This window comes from Triplophysa dalaica, chromosome 21 (assembly GCF_015846415.1).
Source record: "Triplophysa dalaica isolate WHDGS20190420 chromosome 21, ASM1584641v1, whole genome shotgun sequence".
Taxonomy (NCBI): Eukaryota; Metazoa; Chordata; class Actinopteri; order Cypriniformes; family Nemacheilidae; genus Triplophysa; species Triplophysa dalaica.
In genome coordinates, this window is record NC_079562.1 from 16,837,607 (window position 1) to 16,855,242 (window position 17,636).

General features: G+C 38.3%; 1 protein-coding gene across 1 annotated transcript in view; it reads left to right on the forward strand.

Annotated features, from left to right (window-relative positions):
- Positions 1 to 17,636, forward strand: part of iars1 (isoleucyl-tRNA synthetase 1) — a 54,934-nt gene that overhangs the window by 17,470 nt on the left and 19,828 nt on the right. The window contains exons 12-25 of the mRNA XM_056734563.1: positions 434 to 525; positions 1,409 to 1,507; positions 7,684 to 7,810; positions 9,312 to 9,385; positions 9,566 to 9,760; positions 10,168 to 10,254; positions 10,389 to 10,472; positions 11,262 to 11,406; positions 11,681 to 11,801; positions 11,949 to 12,040; positions 12,659 to 12,736; positions 13,684 to 13,805; positions 15,799 to 15,901; positions 16,146 to 16,229. Coding sequence (XP_056590541.1) covers positions 434 to 525; positions 1,409 to 1,507; positions 7,684 to 7,810; positions 9,312 to 9,385; positions 9,566 to 9,760; positions 10,168 to 10,254; positions 10,389 to 10,472; positions 11,262 to 11,406; positions 11,681 to 11,801; positions 11,949 to 12,040; positions 12,659 to 12,736; positions 13,684 to 13,805; positions 15,799 to 15,901; positions 16,146 to 16,229 — 1,503 coding nt within the window. The remainder of the gene's footprint in view (positions 1 to 433; positions 526 to 1,408; positions 1,508 to 7,683; positions 7,811 to 9,311; positions 9,386 to 9,565; positions 9,761 to 10,167; positions 10,255 to 10,388; positions 10,473 to 11,261; positions 11,407 to 11,680; positions 11,802 to 11,948; positions 12,041 to 12,658; positions 12,737 to 13,683; positions 13,806 to 15,798; positions 15,902 to 16,145; positions 16,230 to 17,636) is intronic.

Genomic DNA, 17,636 nt, shown 5'->3' on the forward strand with positions numbered 1-17,636 from the left:
AGCATTGGTTTTGTGTTCATACAAAAGTGAATGGCTGCCATTGCTGTTGAGTCAACAACATTCTTAAAAAAATCTTCTTTTGTGTTCTTTTGTCCTTCTTTTTGGGTGAACTTTCCCTTTAAGAAAAGGTTCCCGAAATCAATTCTGCATGAGACAGGACGCCAATTCAACCGCAAGGACACAGTGGACATGTTTCCATTAAAGTGAATTATTATGACTTTTATAGAAAGACACTCTGACAGCTAACCGAGAGGAAGTTCAGAAACATGTCCTGGGTTAATGTGACTGTAGATTCCCTCAGCTGAGCTCATTTTACAGCATTATCAACTGCCGGGCTCAGTGCCAACTCATGGTCTATAGAAATATGTGATTCTTAAAGTGTGGTGCTGAATTCATCGCGAGTCCTAATTGTTTGTGACCTTGATGCTTTCAGGACGCAGACAAGAACATCATAAAGTGGTTGAAGGAGAACGGGCGTCTGGTGAACGCCAGCTCTTTCAAACACAACTATCCATTCTGCTGGAGGTGAGTAATACAGATCAGATATCACAGTCATCTGAAGAAAGGAGTCAACATCTGCCCAGAGTTCTAAGGGACTATTCAAACACATTGTCAATTTTCAGGGTGATTCTGGTATTATTCAGGTATCGTAACTCTCCTGGATGGGACAGCATTAAATCGATCATGTGGCCTATAGAGAGGGGCGTGACAGGGCAGGAACATTAACATATTGCGCTCAATAGAAGCTCTGCTGTTTCAGCACATCACATGACCATGAGTTTATAGACAGAGGTCACAACATAGCCTCATGAAACCCTCTGAAGAAGAGAAAATCATGCAGCTCTTATTCCATCTATAAATCACTGGCTCATCGACTCTTATGAGCTCGGACTCTCTCACCACGTTGATGCGAATCGACAGAGGTGATTATGGATATTGAAGGTAGAAATGGGCTGCGGATATTGACGGCCAGTCCATGGAGATTCAGAACATCGATGCTGAGAGGCTTGAGCGTCTATTCTTGCCTTCACAGCTAAAATGCAGGCGTGGGGTCAGACACACTCATGGTTTATAATCATAACATGGATACGTCAATATGCTTCTAGAACATTCCTCTGTGTTTTTTCACATCACGGAGCAGCACAGATCGTAGAATCTGTTATACTTATGCTAGCTTTTTTCATTTTTAACACATGGTCAGTGAAACGTAGTGTTTAACTTGAGCAGAGAAAACGCGAGCAGGTCACACTAAATTGTATTTCTAAATGTTGTTTTCAAAGGTTTTTTTCTTTTTGAAACATCATCTATTAAAAGCAGGTCTTTTTTAAAAGTGAAGGAAAATAAATGATAGCCTCCCCTTACTTTGACCGACACTGATGATGTTTATTTATGTTTTGACCCGTCACAGGTCGGATACGCCTCTGATCTATAAAGCAGTGCCCAGCTGGTTTGTGAGGGTGGAACACATGGTGGAGAAACTTCTGGACAACAACAGCAAATGTTACTGGTAAAATGCACCGTACTTTCTGTTTTAAATCTGACGTGACCTGTATAGTGGGTAGACAAACATGTTTTTGACTTTGTCATTGTGCATTGTGTTTGACTGAACAATCTCTTCAAAGCCATATATATAACTACGTCTTCATAGATGTAATAAGAGCTCACATAATGAAAAGTTATGTTTTTATTACATTAGAATGAGCTATTCCTATCTTCATACACCGCAGGTCCCCTCACCAGTCCCCACAGGACTGTGCAGATTTTGTGATTTCTGCGGCCAAAAGTGCTTAATTTTGGGGTGTCTTTCTCCTAATTCTGCAATAAAATTTGCGGGGGTTTTATTTAGCGGAAAAGGTAAAAAATACTACCTGAATTGGCATGTATGGTTCTTCTTTAAAGCTACCACCTATGAAAAAACTACCACCATTGCATTTCCTATGATTAAAAGGCTACAGCGGATTCATACTGAAGGTCTGGAAACCTTGGCCGCTTTAAGTTCAAGGCCCGCCCAAATGCAGTCACATTTCGTTTAATGCCGCTCATGTTTATAGTTGTGGAAATGTCTCTGCAATAACATTTATGAGTTTATGCCATGAACCTCGCATAGTTTTTAGAAATCAGCGTTTAGATGATTGTGATGAATGTTCATTGACACCGAAACAAACATGACAGTTTTCTTCATAGATCAGATGGCTTTATGATGTTTCCAGGTCGGTTGTTTAAGAACGTAACACTCATCGGTGAGGCTGACTTAACTCAAAGACTGTAGCCTGCAAGCTTTAGCCAAAAAATGTTATTGGGTAATGCTAACGTGTTCAGTGGAAAGAAGGAAAGGAGACCAGGGGCTTCTTTTATAGATGGCAGTGGATGTTGTTAGTAAGTGTTAAAGATCTTTCTATCTCCCTTCTATAGTATCTCTGCTTGACTTTTGGAGCCGGTTTTGATTGAATGCGCAATGTGATGATGTCACATGAAGCATCTACGGCCAAATTTTGCGGAAAATATGTGACAACCAAAGTATTACAAATCTCACAGTTTTCACAGTGACAAGCCACTAGGTGGAAGTTCGTGGAACTATCCGGAACATGTTTATGTAAAAATTTAAGTGATGTTGTGGTTTTTATCTAATCTCCTATTCGCTATTTTTTATATATTTAGGATGTGCACAAAATCAAGTGAAATACTAAAAACGAAAAGCTCTTCTCATCATAAAAACTGCGCACTGAAGGAAAGCTTTATATTAATAATTGATGCTTGTGACCTTATTCGCAAAATTGTGTTCGTAAAAGTGTCATAATTAATGTATGTGCAGTATCTACCACATCAGTAAAAAAGTCTGAACACTGAAATGAGACAGAACTTTATGTTTAAAGTCACCATGAAACGTTGTGATTGACTTCTCCTCCGTATCATGACCAGAGGTTGCGATAGACTTATTTTTTTATTGCCAGTCATTTGACGGACAGGCTCGTAAAGAATCCGTCATAATCTTTTAATACAGGTCACTAGGGTGCAAGGTGGCTTTTCATGCTAATTAGCATGTTTGTGACATCATCACACTGTCCTTTTTTACTCTATGAACTTACTGTATTTTATTAAAACTGAATGCCCAATAAGGCTGTTGGTGTTTATATCTGTTATATATTTAATGTTCCTGTTGTCAGACATAAAAATGATAATTACAGACTTCATATGTCCAGTCAGTAACCACGATAGCGATGAATATGCTATTTTGTATTCACTCACAAGTAAGTTTCGGTCTGGTCTTGAAGGTGCTGCTTCTGTCGCTCATTGAACAGAGAAGATGCAGAGAGAGAAATTTTTACACTCACGGAAAGCTACTGCTTATCCAAAAAGTCGCTTTTCTGAAGTAAAAAGCTTTTCCGCTATGCGGGAGTCTGTGACCGATGCATCTGCACCTTGAGTCTCCGCTGACCGCACGCACCGTTTCCATATCGGACCAGGCATTTGTAAGGAAGCTAATAAATGGGAAACACACGTCCCTTCGCGCTCGTGTTCAGGGCAGGGTTTGTAGCCTACGATCATGTTCTAATGAAGGGAAATGACAAAACAGGGTGTACAAATTGTCCTTATTGTAATCCGTCAAATTGAATTAAAATAGAATTTCAAATAGAATTTGGTAAACGCGACTTCTGATCGGTGACCTATATTACAGATCATATAATGCAAAATTTAGCAAGTCCAGCCGCTGTCAATGACGAGTATGATGAACAGAAGTAAAGTTAGTAGAATCCCTTATTCAGTTGGATTTCTAACTGAATTCACAGCAGTTGAATGATTAATATAGTTATATACACAAAGTCTTCGAATCGTCCGTTACCACATGTGTAATCCACATTGTTAGATACTTATGCTACCGTAGAACATATACATTATTTTTGCAACTAAGTATTGGGATGGTTTCAATATACAAAATCTGGTCCTTGATCGCACCAAGACAATGTCACGAGCCATCACATGATCTCATCTGAAGATTGATTGACAGGTGAGGTTTCCTGATTGGTTAAACTGAACCAACAAGGGCTGTGTTAAGGAATAATGTGTTTATGACTGCACTACACATTATTTTCGAACGTTTTGAAATAACTTGACAAATCAAAAGCAAAGAAAAGTCCAGCTGCTTGGGTGTGTTTTTTATTATATAAGCAGCCTAAATCTTGTAGACCCGCCCAATGTATTGTTCTGTGGTCTAACCCGTTCAAAAGAAGCCCTCAAACTGGCAACACTGGTCAAACAGCTTCTGAAATTACAAAAATTGTAGGGCGGGGCTTTATTTTTATATACATGGTGACTTTAAAGTTTGTGCTCTAGGCTGATGTGACCGAACAGGTGTTAGGGGTGGTTCACATTTCGCGTCTTAGGCCTGATTCACATTCTGAGTCTTTTCATCACAAATATTCATTATTTTAAATGTAGACGTGTGGCAAGATGCGGAAAAAATATTTTTCAGACGCTTCGTGCAGCATCGAGATGAAAAAAATCTCAACTTTCCAGAAAGGTGCAAGTGCACCGAAGGTCATGTGACAAGAACCAACCAGCCAATATAGACAAGATCAATGAAGATGGAGACACAGATGATCACAGCATAACTAAATCTAGTAGAGTTCTTGCAAGGTATTTTCAGTGAATATAATCCATATATTCCTTGTTTATACCTCCTCGTCAAAACGGCTATCATGGCCCATGGTTGCTTAGCAACGACAGATGCCAGGAGAGCGCAAAGTCCAGGCGCTTTGGAAAAATAGGAGAACGCAGTGCATCTCGCGTTTTCCTGGTGGTTTTAGAAGCGAAATGTGAATTAGGTCTAAACGGCCTGGAAACCGCGAACCACCGACACCTTCTCTAGTCAAATGACCCGCGGTGCTCGCACGGAACTCCAAAAAGTTGAACTCTTACCTTCTCAATGCAGTGAAAAATATGCACGCCGCATCACTCCCTTTTAGTTTACATTAAAAATAACAAACTTGCACGCGCAAAGGACGCGAAATGTTAATTTACATATTAGCACGTGTGTTATGTGTCTCTGATAAATCACCTAGAGTCACCTCACTGCACCAGATGGCAAATCTGCACCTCTCAATTTCACAACTATTAAGATGCTCCACATGAATACAAAGAGAAGTGTTCTGCTTGTTTAACAGAAGCCTAATGCTTCTAAAGAATGTGCAAATACTGCCTACTGTGAATATTTGCAAAGATTCCCACCCAAATAAATGTTAATGTAGAATGTGAAATATTAATGAAATAGTTGGATATCAGATTCACTTAATATTTTTTTTAGGCTGTGAGTGTGAACCAGCCAGCGCTGCTAATGGTTTTCTGAGAGCACAATTACTTTAGTCGTCCATCATATCCTGCGCAGTATAGATACACATTGAAAATGCTGGACGGTTAGTAAATATTTTGTGTGTTAGGGGCTCTGTTGAGTCCAGGGGTCTCTTGTGGTGTGTGCAGCTGTACGGTTTAATTTTACGTTCCTTTAGATTTGTAGATGGTGAGAGAGTTTTTTCAGGACCTCGTTATCTGCGTTCTTTTGTACTAATGAACTACTTTGAAGCTAATAACCTTCTTCATTATTTCATAACGGCTTGTGTATGGCCGACTGCCATTCATTGTGTAATGTCTCTCATTGTGTCGCTCACCTCAATGCCACAGGGAAGCGTTATTGTTGATAACCTCCTTCAGAGATTTCATTTCATGAATATTTTTCATTAACGCATTTTTTTTACCAAAGATGTCTCATATTAGATGTGACAGACTTCAGAGTTATCACACCCGCCCCGATCTGACCTCAGCGCTTCACACAACAGCTGAACTGTTTTAATAGCTTTCTTCCTTTGGCTTATTGCAGAAAGGTGGATGATGTGAGATAGTCTTAAATCTAGCGCTATACAAGGCTGTTATAATCCTACATTTAGTGCAGAGATGAGAGAGAACAGAGGAGCAGAGGAATCATTAAATTGATGTATTGGGTGCCGAGATGGAACCTAAATAGAAATGCCTCTTCTCAATGAGAATTGATGAAGTCAATGGTGATCTGGTGAAACTTCACTGCGGCTCATACTGAACAGTGTTTTCCAGGTCGACGTCCCAAGAGGACATTAAACCTTCAGATGTATTTAGATATGGGTTATTTTAAAGGGATAATCACCCAAAAAATGAAAATCCTCTCATCATTTACTCACCTTCGAACTGTTCCAAATCTGTATAAATGTCTTTGTTCTGATATTTGGAAGGATGCTTGTAACCAAACAGATCTTGTTCCCCATTGATTGACATAGTAGGAAAAATTACTTTATAATTTTTTGATCTCTTGAACACAAGAAGATATTTCAAAGAATATACGACAGCAATCTTTTGACCACCATTGTATTTTTCCTACTATGGGAGTCAAGTGGGAGGCAACATCTGTCTGGTTATGCATAGTCTTCCAAATATCTTACTCCGTGTTCATCAGAACAAAGACATGAACAACTCGAAGGTGAGGAAATGATGACGTGGTTTTCATTTTTGGGTGAAGTATCCCTTTAAGTCAAGAAAAAAACAGTAAATGGAATTATTTTGATGTCCTGCACTTCTTATAATAGTAGCAATGTTGTTATTATCAAGGTTCCCACAATCTTCGTAACTGGCTTTGGTAGACTTAAAAATGTAGTTTTTAGGTTATCATTATAAATCAGTTTATGTTTCTAGTGAATGTCATTTACTGTTGTGCATTAATATGTCAATGGGTTCTGTTTTCAGAGCTGCACACATATTGGTTTCTAATCAAAATGGATGCTAAGCCACTGCATAAATGTGACTGTAAATGAATAAAGTGAGAGCTGGTTGAGATGTAGGTTCAGGTTTGAGCTGTGAGACGGTGTTGTGTAATGATGAAGTGTTGCATGTGGCAGTTCAGGCAGGCCATCGTCTACATTGTGGCTGAGACATTGCATCAGAAAAAAGAACAAGTGAAGGTGTCTTGAGTTTGTCACGCTCAATATTTCATATCTTGCCTATGAGTCAAGGTCCATGAATCATTTAAGCAGCATGTTTCGGATATAGATGTGTTTTTGCTGTTATAGATTACATCCTGGGTATTACCCATGCGAGGTGCCAGTTAAAGATTCCAGACGTGTTGTAAAAATCTTGTATTTTGTAAAATTATATACAGCCGCAAGGGAAAACTGAAGAGAGCATTGAAAATGTTAATTTAATCATTTCTAGATGTATTGTGGTCATTTCAGTTCATTGTCGGTTAAATTTCAACAAAATCAAACCTCTGGAGTGACAAAGTCATCACACAGAAAATGTGAAAATCCGACAGCATGATCAAAATCCAGGTTATCACATAAATACTATTTTTCCCAAATATATGTAGAAATATTACTGCTGTAAAGTTTAAAAATGAACATGAACCTCTTTCCAGTATTCGAAAGAAAAGGCAGAGCATATTTTCTCTTATTTGACCGGTGTTCATTTTCTTCATTTAAATGCAAATAGAAACAATATTTTTATTTCAAATTTGGGAGAAATATTCCTAGTAGATCACAGAATAATCTAAACACATAAATATAAATAGTAAATTCAGAAAAACAAAAACAATTTTGAAATGATCTCCTAATATTCTTCCCGGTTGAAATTTGTATGATTCATCTTTGGCCTCTGTTTTGTGCCCAGGGTTCCTGAGTTTGTGAAAGAGAAGCGATTCGGCAACTGGCTGAGGGACGCACGAGACTGGGCCATCTCCCGGAACCGCTACTGGGGGACGCCCATCCCGCTGTGGGTCAGTGATGACTATGAAGAGGTCAGTGATGGATCTAGGAATCATTTTTTAGGGCACACACACTAGAACAACGGCGACATTCTCTTTCCTTTTTAAATACAACATGTTCTTGAATAATAATATATCTTTAAAATATAGTTTTGCTTATTGTGAATGTTCTTATATACTATAGATATAACCCTGTCGTTACTTGCTTTCAAAGTGACTTGATGACATAAAGCATTTTTGGTCGAGTTGCTCTTTTGATCTTCTTGGAAGGACGACCGTCTGAAAGATTGAGAGCGGAATCAAAAGCACTTGTTAGTGTGTTTTACTTGAGGGAAGTCAGAATTGGGTTGTTGGCATCTTTGCCCGCAGAGACCTGCTTCTCTATAAGAAGGACGACGACCTGTTTCCTGAAAATAGCATAATGAGTTGTTTCTCTGGAGTGCCGCTGACTCCCTGAGCGTCGCAGGGGCAGAATGCGCAGCTCTCTTGCTCTCTGCCGAGGCGCCTCTATCTGGGCCATATTACCTGAGCCCGGCGTAAAACGGGGACAGTGGTCCAACCTTGCCACTCACTTTTAGTAACACACTTTTGTAGGAAACTTCACTGGCCACCTGGTGAAAGCCAAGGTTGTCCTGCTTTGTGACCACTGGACAGTTTTACAAAAATGTATGTATAGCATGTCTTTAAGGTCATGCAACATGAATCTTTTTTGTTTCATTTTCACAATTGCTATTGTTTTAATGCTTCAGACATAAATCATACCTCAAATCTGTTGTTTTAAAGGGGTCATATGGCGCGAATACGTGTTTTTCTGTGTCTTTGCCGTGTTTTAAGTTGTCCATGGATGTATTAGACACGTAAATTTGCAAAAATTTAAGTGTGGGAACAAAAGATGCATTCTATCTCAAAGCGAATGCTCACCCAGACCTGCCTGAAACACCTTGTGTAACCACACCCCCACAAGTCTACATCAGTTAGTGGTATGATTTGACTAAGACCGCCCAAATGTATACTCAAGTACGGTGGTGTACCTGTCAGTACAATTGAAGAGGAACATGATGTTCCAAATATGGTAAGAGGCGTTACATTTCCGTCACACGCTTGCAGTATTCGACCAATCCCTGCGCACTGGTTAACTGGCCAATCATAGCACACCTCGCTTTTCAGAGCGATGAGCCTTGTATAAAATCCATGCGTTTCAGAGAGGCGGAGCAAAGAAGAGAAACAAACATGCACAGAATGTGGAAAATACAGCGTTTTTGAACCTTAATCGTGTATACACATTGCATTACATCTAAAACAAACAATAATATTAGTTTTAGTCGTGTCACATGACCCCTTTAAATATGCTTTTCATCTGCTAGGTGATAAACACATTGATGATTAAACAACAGACACAAATCATATCTAGAACTTAAAAAGAATGGTCTCACTCATTGGCTTTTGAACTGAAGCACAGCATCGCGTCTTTTTATCTTCCAAACATCTCTCTGACTGTCATTCGGCTGTTCTGTTTTCGGCTGTTTTGGTTTAGGTGGTTTGTGTGGGCTCCATGGCTGAGCTCGAAGAGCTGACGGGAACCAAAGTTACTGATCTTCACAGAGAGAAGTGAGTCACCTTACACCTCCATCCACACCCGATTCTCTATAAAAACACATCTCGCAACACATGAGTTGCTGTCCTAAAGAGATTATAACACGTTGTCATCCTCAGATTATATGAGATGTGTTTTTGTAGTTTTCTTTAAGGCTGAAGGTGATTGATGGGATGTCGATGTTTGTGTTTTAGCATCGACAGTCTGACTATCCCATCTCGCTGTGGAAAGGGTCAGCTCAAGAGGGTCTCGGAAGTGTTCGACTGTTGGTTCGAGAGCGGAAGCATGCCGTACGCCCAGATGCACTACCCGTTTGAGAACAGGCGGGAGTTTGAGGACACCTTCCCGGCAGATTTCATTGCTGAAGGGATCGATCAGACCAGAGGATGGTGAGGAACCAGCTGTCATGGGATAATTTGTGGTGATAAACGTCCAAAAATGATTTTGTCATTTAATCACCTTATTGTCTTGGCAAACCTGCATGAGTTGAAGATATTTTGAAGAATATCGGTGACTAAACAACACTGACCCCCATCGTCTTCCATTGTATGAACACAAAGCCATTTCTCGAAATATCTTCTTTGATCCACACAGAGACATATACCGATTTTGAACCACATGACGGTGAATAAATGATGACAGAATTTTTATTTTGGGGTGGTCCAACCCCTGCATAGCAAATATGAGCATACACAATGGGTTTTAAAGTCAAAATGGTTGATCCACTAATTTTCAGCATGTGGCTTTATCTGTGCAAAGGTTTCTGCCAGTTCAATAATTGTGTTTGTTTGTTAAGGTTCTACACTTTACTCGTGCTTTCAACCGCCCTGTTTGGAAAGCCTCCGTTCAAGAATGTGATTGTCAACGGTCTTGTTCTTGCAAGGTAATTCTGTAATGTTGGGTTTTATAATGTTTAGCATGTCCTCTTCAGGCAGAAAAGCAGGACAGAATGTGTGTTAATGATCCTGTGACTGGGAACACTCTGAATGTTTTTGTCCATGTGTTTTGTGTATGCAGTGATGGGCAGAAAATGAGCAAACGAAAGAAAAATTACCCCGATCCAAATCTGGTTGTGCAGAACTACGGCGCTGATGCACTCCGGTAAGCACAGCACACCACAAAATAACATCACCATCTAGATATTTATAGTTGTTCTTAACTGTACCTCACTATATGGATCGATGTGCTGTTTTAAATAAACCCCCTGAAGCACGCTTGTGAGATGGTCGAATGGATAATAAATGAAAAAGGATTTATTTCCGTCCATCCATATGGTGCAGAACACACAAAAAATGGTGACATCGACCCGTAAAGCTCCCTTTTATGTCCCCTTTTTGCTTTTGTTTATCTGGTGATTAAATGCAAGAAATGTGTATTGATCCAAGCACACAACATAGTACAGTTCAAGCGATATTGACCCATTAACCTGAAACCATAAAAAAATATTACTGATGTCATTCAGTGAGAGATTTGTTTGCATTAGTTTACAATTATGTATATGTATAGAACTGGTTATTTTTAGTACATGTACAGCGTGACAGAAGCTTAGACCACTACATTTAAATGAAAAGCTATTTTAAGATTTGTTAAATTGATTCATGTATTAACCCGAAAGCAAATCAGCAGTTTCAAGTGAAAAGTAAATGCTTAACATAGAGCTTAAAGTCCCAGTGAAATAAAAAAATTCAATTCCTACTTTTTCATGGAATATTCCAGTGTTTATTGTAAATAGTTTATCAATGTGGGTCATTTCTTTTTTTTTATATATATATATAAAGTAGCAAAGCTCCTTATGCCGTGCAGAGGTTTTCCTTTTTCTCTTTTAGTCTTGATTTCTCTGGTCTTATTTATCTGGAGAATGAAGAATTCCCGCTGTGTCTTTCCCACTAGTCTGTATCTGATCAACTCTCCTGTGGTCCGTGCTGAGAACCTTCGCTTCAAAGAAGAGGGGGTGAGAGATGTGCTTAAGGATGTCTTCCTACCCTGGTACAACGCATATCGCTTCCTAGTGCAGAACATCCAAAGACTGCAAAAGGTACATGATCTGATCCGTACTATCTCTTCAATGTCTTCAGATGGTTTTTGTAACACTGACAGTTTAAAAAACAATACATAGACTTCCATCTATTCCTTATGGTTTCTACATGATTCGTAATTACTTAAAATTTGGTCCTTTCTTCAAACAGAGCTGTCATTTGACTTTTGAAGATTTTAGATACAGTGCTTGAGTTGTTCAGTGTCTACCAGCGTGTACAGAAAGATGGACTGTTTGAATCCAACTTACTCTGTCTGGTTACTGTACTCATTAGGAGGAGGCCATAGAGTTCCTGTACAACGAGAGGACGGCCAGTTTGAGCGACAACATCATGGACAAATGGATCCAGTCTTTCACTCAATCACTTATCCAATTCTTCAAAGATGAGATGGGAGGTGAGTGATACCAGCTGTAGGTCTGAGAACACACACAGATTCTCACCGCACCACATAATGATGTGTAACTCCTACATGTAAAAGCAGTGACAACCTGAAAGCGATCTCACAACACAGACGGTCTGAATTTGTTGTTTGTATTTCCAGCCTACAGGCTCTATACTGTGGTTCCCAAGCTTGTCAAATTTGTGGATATGCTCACCAACTGGTATGTGCGGATGAACCGCAGGCGACTGAAGGTAGGCTGCAATGTGACTCATGCACAAATATTGTCTAGAGCAGTCTTTCTTTTATTATTGGGAAAACATCCCAAAACTTGTCAAAACATGTCTGCTTCTTATGTCACCCAAAAATCAAAATCAAAAGTAAGAAATTGCACTTTGCTTAGCAAAAAGGATTTTTGTGACAGATTCTTTGCTGAATTCTGGTTTTCGTATTAAAAGAAAGTAGTAAAATGTGCAAAAAATATTTTTCATGATTTTATAAAAGCAAAATAGTGTGTAAAATAATCCAGACATGTTCCAATATGTTTTTGTGAGATTAAGAAGATTTTTTGATTGTTTTTTGTTTGCATTTACACATTAAAATAAAATGATGGTGTGCCGCAGGTGTCTGTCTTGATCCCGTCTTTATTCTATTACAAAGAAAAACACATCATGAATTTTTCACCATAATATACCTCTATGATCTGTTTTATTTCGCCTTTCAATTTATTCTACTCAAATGAAGAATGCTTAGCTGTCACCTCATGTATTGAAATACCACAGGCATAAACATGATGGCCAACTGTAACACTGCAATGCAGTAGGAACGGAGTCAACATTGCTTGTAGTTGTAAGCATCTCTTTCTTTGTCAGGGTGAGAGTGGCACTGAGGACTGCATGTGTGCTTTGGAGTCCCTCTTCAGCGTGCTGTTCTCAATGTGCAGACTGATGGTGAGTCACTGTAATGCTGGTCCTGCATCTGTTTCTTAAATAAAGACGTGTTCAGAATCAAATGTTCTTGTTGCAGAAGGAGGCAATGGAACAGGCCGTTTCTCAGCGGGTAGTGATGAAATGATTGAATATATAGAAGTTTAAAGCGATGCTTGAGGAAGAATGATGCAATACTGAAATTAACTTTTTCCATGCCGAAACGATCTGTAATTTTCATGGTGCAATATCACCAGACTTTGCATGCATAAAATTACTGTGACTAATTGCATTATGTTATTATGGGGTGGATGTATGGTTCCCTAGCAACTAGACATTTTCAAAAACATCATCCATGCCATATTGGAGTCCCTCCTCTTAACTGCTGATTAGAGATTGTCGTCTTGTTTAGTACTTCTTTACAGTACCGCAGTTTATTGACTAGAGTCTTCAAAAGCTCTGTATGTTTTGGGTGGGCGAAGAATTTAAACAAACCACATTTACATGAATTTAGACCTTGATATTTTTCTCTTGAGCCTTTGTTGGTTGTAGTTTTGTCTGTGGAGTAACAGTTCTCCAAATCTCTAAAGCTGGTCAGGTCCGTTCAGACGTATGAGGGCAGAGCTAATTTACTGCAGTAATTAATCGTTGACCCAAAAGGTAATTTAAGAGATAAGCAGTGTCTAAAAAAACAGTCAATGCCTCATTTTCCTGGCCAGTGATTTTTCAGAAAGTATTTAATGTTGGAATGAATCCTTACAAGAAAAAGATCTTCAAAGTTATGGAGATCAAGCACTTGATGAAAGACCATATGAAACCAGAAAAGTCTCTTTATGAATGATGGATATGAATATGATGTTCACAGTTAACCCCGACTTTGAGTATTCATTATAATATTCATAGAGTTTGCTGTCTGATGTTGAGATAGAGAAGTAAGATACTCAATGATTTTCGTCTTTTGTGGTGAATAGGCCCCGTTCACTCCTTTCATAACAGAGTTGATGTATCAGAATCTACGTCACCTGATTGATCCAAAGTCAATAGAAGAGAAGGACACTGGGAGTATTCACTACCTCATGCTTCCACAAGCCAGGTACACAACATCACGTTACTCTACAGTTTCTGCTGACAAGTATTTTGTGTGATTCCCACTGAATCTTGGTTTCAAGATGTCCAACATGAAGAATTTAAATGCAGTTAGAAATGAATTTAGTCTGCCTTAAGGTTAGTTTAGTTTACATCTACTATTACATCTTTCTTGGTAATGTTAAGAAATCGAAAAATATTTTTTTGTAGATAGAATAGCCCATCTCTGAGACCTCTACTGTACAGTTGTTGGTCATACAATGTCAAATCTATAACACAAATCTTTTTGCAAGATTAATATACAAACGTAAAACACAAGCCATACAAATAGAGCACAATGTACTATATTAAAGGGATACTTCAAAATTCTTTCATCATTAACTCACCTTTGAGTTGTTCCAAATCTGTAAAAATGTCTTTGTTCTGATGAACACAGAGAAAGATATTTGGAAGAATGCTTATAACCAACCAGATTTTTCCCCCCATTGACTTCCATTATAGGAAAAAATAATTTATCTTTTTTTTTCCTGTTGAAGAATGTAGGACAGCAAACAGTTCAGGGGCACTTTTGACTACCATTGTATTTTTTCCTAATATGGGAGTCAATGGGGGGGAAAATGTGTCTGGAATCAAACATTTTAGGTGAAGTATCCCTCTAATATGAAGATATTCTCTGTATTTGATTTTTACAGCATTTTCACCTGTATTTAGATTTTTGCATATCATTCATGGATGACATCATGTCAAAACAATTACAAGTATCTGTGTTTTCAATGAGTCAAACCAATGACCTTAGCTTGTTGCTGTAACATGACGCAATATTAAATTAAAATGTAACATTTTGAACTCCAGCACACTTTGATGAATGCATCGCACTCTGGGCTAAAAATCCTTGTGCGTCCTTGCGTTGAACTGTAGTGATTTACTGTGCTTTTAATTTCTGTCTGTAAACACATTTAGCAGAATACCTCAGATGACCCCGCGGTCGTTTACATGCAGCCCAGCGCTGTGAGACGCTCGGAAGATATTTTCCCCCTCAGTCCGTCTCTGTCTCCTTCAGAAATTCACATAATGGCTTTTGTGTATTAATAAGCACAGAGGTGACCTGCAGTTAGAGACACAGAGGCCGTCCAGAGGAGACTCCAGTCATTAACAAATTAAACATGTGCTGCTGCCACTGCCGCTTTGCTTTCTTATCTCTTCAGTCTTCTTTTTTTCTAGATCAGACTAGGAGGACAAGTAGTTTATTCTCATTATATCAGAGTCACTGCAGCAGACTGTGGGCTTCATTTTTTATTGTGGGATTGCAGGCTGCAGTCGCATTAAAAATTAAGCAGGAAAGAGCTCAATAAGGACGCTTTTCTGAAGGAAAGATGATTTAAAACCTGCAGTGGGGGTTTTGAAATGGCACTTTTAGTGGCAATAACGTTTATGCTATCTACAAGAATAAAATATATGACACATCATTTTTATTAACAGGAAAACAACCAGAGATTGAACGATTTAGAAACAAAATGAATAGTCTACTCTACAGAAGTGATAAAGATGTGGTCTCATCTTATTGGGCAACATTATATATAAAATACAAAATAAATGATGCTGTGTATTAACACTTAACCATTTACTAAAAATACTGCACAACTAGACATTTTGTGTATTTAAGGTATTTTAAAGTCCCCTGGAACCGGAAGTTGTGATCGTTTTTACTTCCGAATTTTGGCGCATTTCCTACTGATATGGAATTTCGAAGGAGAAAAAACCATCTGCGATTTGATTCTGCATTTAAGATGGTAGTCATTACAGAAAGGAAGTGGAATTTTAGATTTCAATTAAAGATTGTGATGGCACACGAATTGTAAAAATAGAATGACCCACATTGATAAACTATTTACAATAAGCGCTGCAATATTTCATGAAAAAATAGGCATTGTTATTTTTAATGTCACCTGGACTTTAAGGGTTGTCATAGGCTAACTTTGTTTTGTGTATGTGATTGACAGAGAGTCTCTGATTGACAAGCGCATTGAGAATGCTGTGGCACAGATGCAGTCGGTCATCGAGTTGGGTCGTGTCATCAGAGACAGAAAGACTCTCCCAGTCAAGGTGCAACCCACATTATTATTGCTTTATGTTTTATAAATGTGTGTTTTATGAAGACTGCCCTTTCATAAAGATGAACTAAGAATGTCCTGCAGTTCAGACACATAAGCAACCTCAGCATCATGATTTTACATGTATGTTCCTCATCTTGCCCCATGCTAATGATCTTAACTTGATTTACATGCATTTGATTTTTAAACAAACAACACTGAATGATCTCACTGCGTTGGTTATTGGTATTTTTCAGTATCCGCTGAAAGAAGTGGTGGTGATCCATCAGGATCCAGAAGCTCTGAAGGACATCCAGTCTCTGCAGAAGTATATTCTGGAGGTATGAGTTACTTCACTTCCCTCATCCCATGATTTCAGCTTTATATGAGAGACATCTTCATCCAGAATATGACCTTATATATTACCAAGAATGTGTGTAATGGGATAGAAAAATTAGTAGTTGTTTGTACACATTCTGGCAAAAAAAAAAAAATGGAGTTTTCTGACCTTCTGGGTCTGGGTTTACACTAGTGGTCGACAGATATGGGTTTTAATGGCCGATACTGATATTAAGAAAGCACTTTGGCCGATATAACACATGCGAGTAAATGAGTGATAAACAGGAAAATTGGTGAAACTAAATAAACAATTATTGTGTACTAACATGCCTAGTAAGTAACAGACACTAAGAGGTTTATTGATTAATATAACATAAAATCATAAATCAATTTAAACAAGTTATTGATACTTACTTTACAATTCTTGTACACAACCCATTTTACTCTGGTAATATCACATTACTAAGTGGCAAATGCCTGCTTCTCATCTTAATGACATTTTTATGACTAAAATGCTGATGTGGTGTTTGGCGTCCAAACAGAAAAAAATATTGTCTATTAGTAAAATGATATCAGCCAATGCGATAGTTAAAAACTTCCAAATATCAGCAGATATATTTGCCTTGGCAATTGTTCAGTCTATATGTCCTGTCATGCAAACTTGACTACAATCATTTTTGTAACGTGTTTAATTTTCAAATTTGACAAACTACAGTAAATTTACAAAACTACATCATTTTCTTAGTCTTTAAACAATTTTTCTGCAAAAAAATGTGTAGAACAACATGTTTTAAAACATGAAATACTATAATTAAAACTGCAATTCACTTTTTTAAGTTGAAAAAAGAAAAATTAGATTAAGTCTGTTGTTGTACAGAAACTGTCTCTTTATCTCCCTCCAATTCTGAATAGTAAGCTTATAGTTATGATTTTCCAAGTTGAGCTGTCAATTATTATTTGTGGGAAATGTAAGTTTGATGTCATTTGACTTGAGCCCACATGAAGATAAGTATGTAATGTAACCTGCAATTTTGTGTTTCAAACAGAGATGGCGATAGAGAAACAAATGTTATGAATTTCAGCATTCTTGCGTATTGGGCCCCAAATGTTCATAGGTTCAGTGTTTATGATGTTAATAACAAAACTACATGAAATATTTGTGGTTGACTGGGTGTAAAACTTCCATTATTCCTTAATGCTGTATTAAATGTCTGGAAAATACAGATCGTGAGCACAGTTTCCAAACAGCTCATTGTAAGGGATGCTTTACTGAGCAGTTGTCCTCCAGTGCACACGAATGCAGGTCTTGTAGTTGCCATGTGTGAGCAGACACACTCAACCTGTGTCCTTCATCTGCAGCCCCTGCCGCCGTGATTTATGGGGAGGCCGGGTCTCCGAGCTAAAATTAG